The 12,150-nt window shown below is 39.6% G+C and overlaps 1 protein-coding gene across 1 annotated transcript; it reads left to right on the top strand.

The window, feature by feature from the left end:
• Window positions 1-807: 807 nt before the first annotated feature.
• On the top strand, window positions 808-3,764 carry LOC147904451 (uncharacterized). The gene is made up of 3 exons (XM_087394393.1): window positions 808-1,173; window positions 1,952-2,031; window positions 2,329-3,764. Exons 1-3 carry the CDS (start codon window positions 1,105-1,107, stop codon window positions 3,284-3,286), a joined length of 1,107 nt encoding a protein of 368 aa, XP_087250519.1. The 5' UTR covers window positions 808-1,104; the 3' UTR covers window positions 3,287-3,764.
• The last annotated feature ends 8,386 nt before the right edge of the window (window positions 3,765-12,150 follow it).

The raw sequence follows: 12,150 nt of genomic DNA, 5'->3' as shown, positions 1-12,150 counted from the left end.
ATATATTTTAGTCACATAAAAGCCTGCCATTGAACATGGTGAACAAACTCATAGGGCCATCATGTACAAGTACACGAGAAGGAACCTTCTATGGGGAACATGGGCTAGGTTCAAGCCACAATGTCGATGCAAAAAGTAAGCAATTATTCCTAGGTAAGATGATCACGTATAAAAGAGAGAGAGAGAGAGAGAGAGAGAGAGAGAGAGAGAGAGAGAGAGAGAGAGAGAGAGAGAGAGAGAATATTGCACATTTAAATGTATCCTTGGACTTGAATTGGCAGCCGACTAGTTACTCCAAGGATACATTTAACTATGCAATCTATGTGCCGACAGATTGCAATGTGGTTACCATTTTAACTTTAAGATTATATTAAGCATTGGACTCTCTCTCTCTTTCTCTCTTTGTCTTTCTCTCTCTCTCTCTCTCTCTCTCTCTCTCTCTCTCACTCACTCACACACACACACACACATTGTGGTAGAGATGAGGGGCTTTTTCACATCATAACATAAACCCCAAGTTCCTTTGTCCAAGGCGAGTAGTCCATAGGCACGCGTGCACGTGCATGCAAGCTCACACAACCCACATTTTAGCAACGAGGAGAGAGAGAGAGAGAGAGAGAGAGAGAGAGAGAGGGCGTGCATCATCGTGTGTGGTTCATGCCTAGAGAGGGTAGTAGAACTTTCTGCCCTGTGTTTAAGGAGAGAGGGTGGTTGTGGAAACCAAGAAGAGCTCACATGCAATGTGGCTTCGATCGTAAGCAAAGAAGGGGGAGAAAGTTCTAATGCAGGGGATGCTCGTCAGATATCTGTGTTTTCAATAGCACGAAAAACAGCTGGGCTTCTTTACATCTATACTTGTCGGCGGTTTATGGGGAAAGGGAACTGAAACCGTGACACTATTACTAGTTCTCCAACTCACGCACTCCATATAGAAAAGCCTGAATTCCCAGGTCTTGTCGATGAGCCTCTTTCCGTGGCTTATCAGACCTCGGGACCCCCTAGATCCTCGCCCAACCAACGCCCATTTGAGCTCTTGCTCCTTCTGATCCATCTCCTCCCATGCCCTCGCGGCCTTTCTCAGCTTGAAGAATTGGCCTCTCCTTCATGGCTTTCAGTAGTGAGCGCAGTTGGTGCTGGGGAAGCCTCCGCCCTTGGCAAATCCTGCATTCCAGAGTTAGCTCGCTTGCCCTTTGCTTCCCTTTCGTGTTTGATCGAGATTGTCGCTTCCTTTGGCTCGTTTTGGTTTGTTTGGGGCTGTCACGGGTCAGTGGCTTGTTTAGGTTGCGTTTGAGAGGCAAATTACTGTCGTGTTCGGTTGGTCTATGGGGTAGTTTGTCCTTCGTTGCCTGGTTTTGGTTAATCACTTGGTTGCCGTCCAGATGAGGTAATTCAGCTCTGTTCTGGATCATGTTTGAACCAAGCGGACATGGCAGCTGAGTGCTAATTGAGCTTAGATGGGATCTCATGCGAGATGGAGCTCGATCTTGTAGCTGATTGTGCCCGATCTTGGGCTTCACTAAAATGCTGCTCAGAAATTTTGAGTGATGCGGTTTCCGGGTACATTTGCTGGGAATTAGTGGTGACAAGCTAGGCACAGAAATTAGGGAGAGGTAGCGCAATTAGACTCTATAAGCGGGGGCGCTGTACGCCTGTAAGTATTTTGGCGCACAATCTGCACCTGGGTGAAATAGTGAGTGCATTTCACGTAGTGACTCGCGAGTCCAGAGGAAAGTTTTGAAGTATTATACCTGCGTTGTGATACTATAGATCCGCTCCAAATTTGACTGTGAGCAAAGCTTTGGGAACTCCTAAGTTCCCTGTAGAACGGTATAATCGCGCCACTGTAGAACGGTAGGATGGTTAGTACCATGGAGTGTGTCATGTTAACAGTTTGTAGGCAGTGCGGCGTGGAATTGAAGAGCTAGGCTGACTGTAATGTGTTCGTTTGCAGCTCGCAGAGAGAGACAACCGTGGGAAGACGCTGGACGTATGGGAGCTAATAGACGAGACGCTGGGAGCAGCAGATTCACGGTTGTAATTCTACCCTTAGTTCGTGCTTTTTTGTATTCGGCAATCGAATTGCTTTTCGTGAACGGAATTTTCTTTATTTTTGGGAGGGGGGCGGGACGGCATTCGATAGATCCACGAATGACTGCGTTTTCTGTTCGGCATGCGAATTAGCTGCAACCGAGTTGTTGCGCAAGAGAAAGGGAGAGATACTGTGTGAGGCTCGTAGGTGTTGGGCAGGAGTAGACCTGAACTCAGAGAATCGATTCTGAGTACTGGTGGTGGTTGCGTGTTGTTGTTGGGTTGGGTGGGTGGTGGCAGGGAAAGAGACGTCGACAATGAAGAAGCTGGCGGGGGGAGGCAGGAGCTGTATTTGCTGGGGGACGATGGGGAGTTTTGGAGGCATGGAGGGGTGATGGAGGCAAGGATAAGGGACTGGTTGGCTCGGAGGGAGGAAGGGGAGCAGGGGGGGGAAAACACTGAGGTGCTGCAGCAGCAACAACAACAACAACAACAACAGAGGCGACAGGAGCAAGCAAATTACATAGAGGAGACGTCAATGGTGGTGAGGAAGTGCAGCTACAGGAGCGCCATAGCCACGGAAAGAAGAGCAGGGGCAACAACGGAAGCACTCGAGGAAGAAGAAGATGAAGATGAAGAAGACGAAGAAGATGATGAAGAAGACGACGACGACGATAACGAAGAAGACGATAACGAAGAAAATGGCCAGACCAAGCGTATTATAGCCGCTCCTCTAGATCTGGCCCTTTTGCCTCTAGATCTGGAGGCGGACCAATTTGGCGGCGGCGCCGACGACGACGGCGACGTCCCCGACCTCTGCGCTGTCTGTTTGGACATCCTGCTGCCAACTCACGCCCTGCTCCGCCTGCCGTGCCGCCACGTGTTCCACTCCGCTTGCCTGTCCCCGTGGCTGCAGCAGGGCCAGGCGCAGCAGCGCCACGTGCCGCGCTGCCCGTGCTGCCGCTCCGCCATCTCAGCGCCACCTCAGCCGCCAAATTTAGCCACTCGTCCCACTCCCCCGCCAAATGTAGCGGCCACTCTATTTGTAGAGCCGCCGCCAAGTCTCCACTACTATTCTCACACCCCGCGAGCGCCGCACCAGCACCGCCACCACAGTAATAATCCATCTCATATTACTACTAATACAAGCATTAATACCGCTATTAGCTGCCCTAATAACAATGCTGTGCCCCAAGACATTATGTGCCTTCTTGCTGACATGGAGGCTGCCTTGGACCGCTTTGGCTTTCGCTCTTAAACCTCAATACTTGTAGATCTTTGGATACTAGTAGTGTTTTTGTGTTTATTTTAGTCCCTTTGCTTTGTCCCCTCCCAGCTTGTGCTCTCTGTACATGAAAAGACCTCCCCCTGTCTCGCCCACTTACAACCTACCACCATCTTTTTTTTAATATCACTTTCCCCTCCCACGCTACCTCACGTGGTCTCTCCATATGATTCGTCCCCCCACAACCCCATTATTGCTGCCTTTTCTTTATTTAAAAGCCCCCCCCCCACCCCCACCCCCCCCTCTCTCTCTCTTTCTCTCTCTCTCTCTCCCCCATTCACTTCCCAAAAGATGGTGGGTGACTTCATGACTCTCTATGATATCCTCAAGTGCTTCACTTATATCTCCCAACTCAATTGCTATCTCCCAATTTGGTGAGTGACTTGATGACCATATGTGGCCTCTCTTGGCAGAACCCCCATTTGTAATATTTCTTTTAATCAAATGTGCATCCATCTTACCATCCTTTTGTTGATTGCAACCTTTCCTATTGTGTGTACTCTCTCTCTCTCTCTCTCTCTCTCTCTCTCTCAAATTTTACGCAATTAGAAAATTGCATTTTATTGCTACTTTTTACTATTCATAATGTCACTTGCATAAAAGCACATCATGCCATGTTCTATCACGTTTCCCATCCCACTTAGCATAAGGTTATTAAGCCGTAAAAAGGATGTATTTACTTTCTACTTTTCAAGTTTAACTTTGTAACAATTGTTATTAGAAAAATGTACTGATTGATTATCATACAACTTGATCAAGAGACTTTTGTGTCAAATTTAAAAAGGTTGCAACATACTCGCAAAACCAAACAATATTCAAATTCTTTGTTGTTCCATGAGAACTAAGTGATATATATATATATATATGGGCTTGCAATATCCACAATTATCAAGAACTAAAATATGTGGTATAAATGTGTTCTGTATAGGTGTAATTAATTCATAGCTACTATTGTTTTTCAAGGTTTAAAGTTTTGTTTGGAAGTTCCATTATAGATTCTTGTAATAAAGAAGCCTAGTGCCTAGGCCACAATGTAACAAACTCCACTAGAGATGTCAATTGATGAGATTGACCTTTAAAAATGGAAAAGGAAATTACTCTTTGATCTCTCTCTCTCTCTCTCTCTCTCTCTCTCTCTCTCTCTCTCTCTCTCATTTTAGCATATCGATTTATGAATTACAATATACCCACATTAAATCACATTGATTATTTATCATATGCTCATTAGAGTACAAAAGGGTCACAAATGGCATGTTGCTCAAGGTTTAGAGGTTGACTTTGTGTGAATGCTTGATGTAATTAAGATGATAGTGGGGTAGATGTATTTGGTTATGTAACTTACCATTAGGGGGAGGTTTGGAGTTAAAATTGTTCACCTTTTTCTTTGATCCATTTACAATACACAGTGTTTGCATTGCACTTGGAACTAGTCCCAATTAAGTTAGGCCTATTGTCATGGGTAATAATGTTCCTCACAGTGAGGCCGAGCACAAAAAGTGGAGAAAAAAAAGTTGGACAACATTTTATGAAGAGGAAGGATTGTTCCTCAACTGTTGCTTTCAAATTGAGAAAAAAGAAATTGTGTGGCAGGGTACAATACATATACAAGGCATCATAGTTGAAACCATGAAGATAAGGAACTAAAATTTCATTGACATTGTCAGTTGGTGCTACCTTTGAATGGTTTGTCAATGGTGTTTTCTTTAAATCTTTTCTATCTTCTAAACATGTGCCTTCTCTTGCCAAATATCTTTTTGTTAACCTATTTTTGACTGGATCTCTATGGAGAGCATAAAAAATAGGTCGATGAAAAGATATTTGGAATGTTGACATTGGAGAAGAATATGAGGACAAAGTCTTACAAATAGAAGAGCATGTTTACAAGGCCATCATAAAAATATAGAATCTATGGGACATAAACTAGATTTAAGTTTGATAGGAGGCAAAATGGATTATTCCACCCATACAAAGACTTAAAGCCTATGGAATAAAGATGGTAAACATTATCCTTGATTGAATCAAGCCAACATTTGGCTCAAAAAAAGGTCAACAAACAGTGGGATAATGTCTATGGATGTACCTCTACATGAACAAAGAACCCATTCACACAAAAATGTTTATTTTCAAAAGTCTCTTTCGAGTTTTTGGGAAGAGTTTCTTTGATATATGGAATGAAAAGATTATTGAGTTTGATCCAAAAGATTACAATGTATTCTTTGTCCTTAGATTGCAAAATTTTGGCACCTGTTTAAGAAGGTATAGGTTCATATGTCTTCCAATATGTTTGATTTAAAAAGATAGGAGCTCTATGGAAGCCCCTAGAAAGACCTTATAAGGTTGTCCAAATGATGAAAACATCACTTTCCAACAAGGATGCAATGATCAAAATGTGGAGTCCTGGAGGTCCCTTAAGGACCTCAAAATCCTACTTCAACAGCATGAGATATAGGATGGTTAAAGTTTCTTAGGCAAAAGATCTATGCGAAGAAGGTCAGAGAATCCATTAGCTTCACGGAATTAAGCAATCCAAGGATACCAGTCTCTTGTTAGTGGATCATAATAATATTAGATTTTGGGAGACAATTCTAAATATAAGTTTGTTCTCTCTTACTAGTTACGGGCTAGTTACATGGATTAGAATAATTAGCCTTTAATAGGGAAGGGACATTTTTAATAGCAAAGTAGATAATAAAATTCTTTTGTCAAGTGCAATACTCTATGTAGTAGCCTTTTAAAAAAATGCATCAATCATCAAGGAAGAAGATTAAATAAAGCCTTATCAACCAAAGCATGATCAAATGTAGCCATTTTTTGTGAGCTTTATCGAAAAAATTTCATATGGCTAACTTGCTCGATCCATGACTTATGTGTTGCTCAATGGAATTTGACAAACTTGGCATCTATACTTATCTACACATCCCAAACCTTGAACACAAGACCACAACATTACATAATTGTCTTCTTGAATGAAATGCTTAAACCATGTCAAATGCAATTTTGATGTGAAGTACACTGCTTAGACTATGTAGGACTTAACGAGTTTTTAAAAAAAAAAGAATTTGTCCTACACATACATGCAAGCAAGTGTCCATCCGAAAGTGCATTACTTGACTTTATTATAACTATAGAAGATAGCCAATTGAAAACATTTGATGGGCATTTGATATGGCTTATACGATGTGAAAGGCTACACTAGAATTGCAAGCACACATTTGAAAGCATGGCCCATAAAATTTTCTACTTTTGCTTGCAACTAGAAATGTTTGAGGAAATGGACTCCACACTTATGGAGTTACTATGTGATGATCTTAAAACATTGATTTTTGGTGATATTCATAGAATGGATGTAATAGAAAATATTCAATTAATACATGTGTAATATCCTTTGATTAATTCCAATATTACTTGTCATTCTACATTGCTTCCTTTTCCATGCACTTCCTTGCGATGGACTCCATAGAACATGTTAAAGGGTCCTACATTTCATAATCCATAACATCAAAATTTCTACTATCTAGGATGCCATTGTGCAAGGTTGAAAGAGGCAAACCACATCCACCAGGTTTAGCCAAAGTTTACATCTCTTGCTGCACTAGATTTGGAATTTCGTAGGTCTTGCTTTTGTAGATCCCAAATAAATTACAATCATACCACTTGTTTTTGAAATTCCTTTTCCTTCTCGTTGCATTAGACTCCATGCTCTTGTCATTTTAACTCCGAATGTGCAATATAATTTGGAAATTGGTACCAATTCCCTTTTCCCTCTCCATGTACTTTGACTTGGTACCACTTCCCCCCCTCAATGTGCAATTCGATGTAGAATTAGCATAGCTACAAGGTGTGCCTTGATCATTTCTTCAAGTGAGTCCTCATCTTTCCATGTTTGCTACTTTCACAAACTAGTTGGTTTGTGTTATTGGTTCACTTTTCTTAAAATAGGTATCTTATGGTATGTGCATCTTGTCATGGATTGCAGACAGATGTTGCGAGGTAGGAAAGTTGAAAACCTCTTTGTCAAGGTACAAGGAAAAGATTGAAAAAAGAGGAAATGGATTCTGCAATATTCAAACAAACAATGGAAAACACATTAACAACATTTACAGAGGTAGAAACAAGGCCATGAAAAATACTCCTTGTAGAGAAATAGACTTGGAGACAACACATGCACACATTTAAGCATTGCCATTCAGAACAAAAAACATGACTTGGGATCTCAAACCTAGTGGGAGCATTCCAAGTAGTAACATTAGGACATTTGAGTCACTACCATGCCCATGTTTAAGGATGGTGTAAAATGCACCATACCATAAGGGCATAGGGTCAAAGCCAAACCCTAAGGGATTCTCATTACAAAAAAATTGGACTCAAAAAGGGCCTTGTAAGAGATCCCTTGGGCTGGTAACATGGAAGGATGAGGTGAATAAACTTGAGTAAAATATTGGATAGTGGAGGGAAGTAGAATATTGAAAATGGCCCGACTTTCCTATTTCTTTATTCAATGGACCAAAGATTGATGTAGACCTCCCAATTGTTGCCTCAACTCTCCCATCACGTTTTTGAACAATAACCAAACTGGAAAAGCTAGTCTCTCAACCAAACTTGCACCATTTGTCCTCAAACCAAATCCTCCCATCTGACTATCACACTGCTCTCATTCTCTCTCATTTCTCTTCCCTCTCCCTCATTTCTAAGCTCCATTTCAAATTTTTGTTGCTCCAATTGTGTTTTCAAATCTCTGCCTTTCTTTTGAATGGGAAGCTTCTTTCTCTATATCTCTCTATTAGGGAATCTCATGCCAAAATCATGCCATTTTCCTTCTTTACTTTCATTTCCCTCCCATTTCACTTTCATTCTTTCAAAACTTTGAAGACTTTCAAATGAGATTCACCTTACCTTGCCTTCTTCTAACTCTATCTTGGGCACTTTTCTTTTAAATACTACAACTTCTTCTGTCATATAAGATTCTCTTGCAATCAAATCATTTTCGTGCAGAAACTCAAGGCAATAAATGTTATGGATGAACCATGAATGATGCAAGGTGTTTTGAGCTTAGAAGGAGCTACTGGATGAGATCCTTTGAGAAAGGACGAAAGAAGATTGATTTTCAGGTATTACACTTACTTATGCATGAAAATCAATCTTTCTTTAGCCTATCTCTCAACACTGCTCTATAAAAGGGGATGATTTCGAAGATCTAGTGAAGTTTTGGAATCTATCCAAGAAGCTTTCATGGAGGTTGAGGTGAGATATCCTTTGGAATAATGCAAGATAGTGAAAATGATGAGATTTTAAATTTTGAAGAGCTTGTGAAGTTGTGGGATCTATCCAAGTAGCTTTTATGGAGGTTAAGGTTGGAGCAACATGATTTTGAAGAGCTTGTGAAGTTTTGGGATCTATCTAAACAGCTTTTATGGAGGTTGAGGTGAGATATCCTTTGGAACAATGCAAGATAGTAAAAATGATGAGATTTTAAATTTAATGATGCAACTTTGAATAAACTATTACTTTGTACTTAGTTTTGTGTAGTTGTGTTGTTTTCTTTTACTATATTGTTTGAAAATGCTGAAAGGTTTGTTTGTTTTGAAAGAAACTTCATGAAAAGTGAGCTCGTAAAGGCTTTCTTGCAAGAAACAATAGTGCAACAATAAAAGAGCAGTCGCTACAATCTTACTATGTATAGTTTTCTACAAAAGATTGTTTAAAATAGATTTGGAGATGTTGCGGAGGATATGATTTGCTTTGAAGTAAGATCCATTAAATTCCAGCCTCTTAAAATACAAGAAAGGCCACTGAGGAGAACAAGTTTGATCACATTTTTTCTCCAAAGATCCTTGTTTTAAGAATCGAGTACTGTTCATTCAATTATTTTTAAAAAAAATATTTGATAGTTAACAATGTTTGTAGTATTCACATGTGATTTGTGTTGTTTATTCATGATTTATGAAGTCAAGTGTGCCTCTAAATTTTCTCAATGCAAGCAAATTTATTTATTATTTATGTGATATCTTTGTATGTGATATTAGTTTTGTTTTCTATGATTTTACCATGTGTATGTGCTGATGTTATTGTTATTCATTATTTTTTAAAGCGTGTTTGATATAGTTTGTTTTAAATTCTGATTTATTGAATTATTTAGCTATGTTTGTGATATTAAATTGTATTATGTGTTGTTTTCAAATTATGTAATCTACTAAGTTAAGTATCTTACTATGTTTTTATTTATTTATGTGATCTCTATATGTGGTATTAGTTTTGTGTGTTGAATATATATGTTGTTTGGTGATGTTAATATTTTATTATGTTAGATGTAAAGTGTATGAAACCATGGAGGCCCTCAGGAAAAAGAAAAAGGTGGACATCCATTCTCAAATTGATTCAAAAAATGCACCATTTCTATGAGGATTGAATCCTCCTTAGCAAGTGAAAGTGATTTGGTAGCTCTTCGAAATCAATGAAAAACACATATGGATTTGTGTTTAGATGGGAAGATATATCTAGTATATCCACAAACTTGTCAGGCCCCTCAATTTCATGGGTTGTCCACAAATTTTCTAAAGGTGAGAATGGTTTGTTAGGATATTGCAAAAGGTTGATTGCTCATAGAGCAAGGAGCCTTCAACCCCACTATGAATCTTTGCTTAACAAAAGAGATAAAAGGATTGCAATGTTAGAGTCTTGGAATCAGCATTTGGTATCATCTATGGAAGCTACAAGTGTTCAAATGGTTGCAAAAGAAAAATGGTATGATGGCATAGAGAATAAAAATCAAGAATTACAGGAAAAGGTTCAAACATTAGATGCTCACTTACAGATGCCAAAGCACATCTCTTAAAGATGAGATCAAGAAATTGGAAAAAAAATAAGGATTGATGAAGGATACTCCTATGGGTCGAAGACTTTGTAAGAGGAAATTGCATCCAATCGATGAAATATCCAAGAAAAATGGCCATTGGAAGTGTCGAGTAAGGGCTTGCAGGACTATTTCAGAACTTATGTATGTCCATGATGAACACTCCAGTGGTATGGATGAAGTGTTTACAAAAAAATGTTGGAGTCTGCTATACAACATCCCAAATTCAAAAGTCTAAAATCAAAGATAACATGTGAATTAATTAGTAAATTTGTGGAGCAATTCAATGCAACTAATGCTCAGGGAGTCTGTGATACTGCCGGAATAAGTAGGAGGGCATACTATCTCATGTTTAAGAGCTTAAAGAAAGCATGCCTTTTTGTAGGAACAAAAGTTAAAGCCCTGCTTCCAAAACCAACAGATGTCGATAAGGCAAGGCATGCTCTCAATTTGGGTGTACTTGATTTAGTTGGTGAGCCTCGGCATGTATGTAGTATGGTAACTATGAAAGGGAAGGCTAGAGAGTCCAAAGAACTGGAACTCATAGTCAACAACTTTGTGATGAATGTTCGAAGAGTTTTGCAAGCGATGGTGAAGTTTTATGATATGCCTGTGGAAGAATGCAATGGTCAACTAAAGATTATACTGAAGCTTGATGAAAGTGAGGTTGTCAAAGGTTAAAAACTAGAAAGAGTCAGTTGACATTGATGAATAGAATACTAGACCTTCAAGTTGAGCTTGATGATGCAAGGCAGTTCAGTGTGCAATCAGAACATGAGATTTGATGGTTGGCTGCATTTGAGGTACCATGGAAATTCGAATTTTGATTTGGTAATGGAAAATGCTTAGAATATTTTAAAATAGAATGTGAGTTGGTTTTGCAGGTTCCAAAGGAGTCACGTTCAATTTTGAAGTGGTTATTTGACCAGATCGATATCTCAAGTGTGATCAAAGGTCATAACAATGGTAAGTTGCTTGAAGGTGAGGGCTATGGATCCTACTGCATAGAATGGCATCCAGCTGGTGCTGACCTCAAGACTATTAAATGTATGTTTAATGTGGTACATGGAGAACATACAAGGCATCCTTGTCCATTGTGCATGCAAACAAGAGTACCATTGTAGGTAGGTAAAAAGAACCAAAATCAATGGGCTTGTGAACTTGCAGAGATCAATTAGACTAAGGCACCGGATCATGATGTTCCAGGGAAAGATCCATCATGGAGCCCAATCCTTGAAATTCCTCTTGAGAGAGTATACATTTGTGCCCTTCATGCTATTGTCAGAATAATTGAAAAGCTGGTGCACCTGTATATCAATGATATGTATAACTTAAAACCCCAACAAGAAAGTGAGGATGATTGTGCAAGAATTGAAAAGGTGCTTTCAGATATGGGACTACACTCTAGGCAAGTCAAGATTACAAAAGATGAGAAAAGATCTAGAAAAATAGGCAATGTTCCTTGTAAGCCAAGTTTTAGAGGTATCAAGGCTTTAAAATTTCTTTCTACAAAGAAAAATATCGATGATAGGCTCAAACGTTCTGATGAGTTTGATGTATGGCAAAAGCTACACATTGCCTATTGTGAACGAGGGGGAGGGGGAAAAAAGATTGGAAAAAGCTTGAGTTTGGTTAGCTCTTGATAGCTTGGTACCTTTGATACAAAAGAAAAGGTTTGAAGATGATGATGTGCACCATTTCATCAATGCTGTGAATGACTTTAGCCAGAATATGGAGATCGCTTGGGGAAAGAATCATTTCACACAGTACATAGTAATCTCTAACTTACATGTTAAGATGTACATATTGATTGGTCCCATACTTATTAATTTGTTTTCTTGTTTTGCAGCACATTTTGTATGCCCATGCACCATACATGGCATGGCATTTTGGAAGCATTGGAATGTGGTCCACTTAGGGCATGTAAATATCGCATTGGCAAGCATGTTATGTGCATAACAGAGAGACCCAACATGGAGATGGTAGA

The sequence above is a fragment of the Dipteris shenzhenensis genome, chromosome 2 (assembly GCF_047967505.1).
Source record: "Dipteris shenzhenensis isolate YYH24624 ecotype China chromosome 2, Dip_SZ_1.0, whole genome shotgun sequence".
Classification (NCBI taxonomy): domain Eukaryota; kingdom Viridiplantae; phylum Streptophyta; class Polypodiopsida; order Gleicheniales; family Dipteridaceae; genus Dipteris; species Dipteris shenzhenensis.
This window is presented reverse-complemented; position numbering and strand designations above follow the sequence as displayed.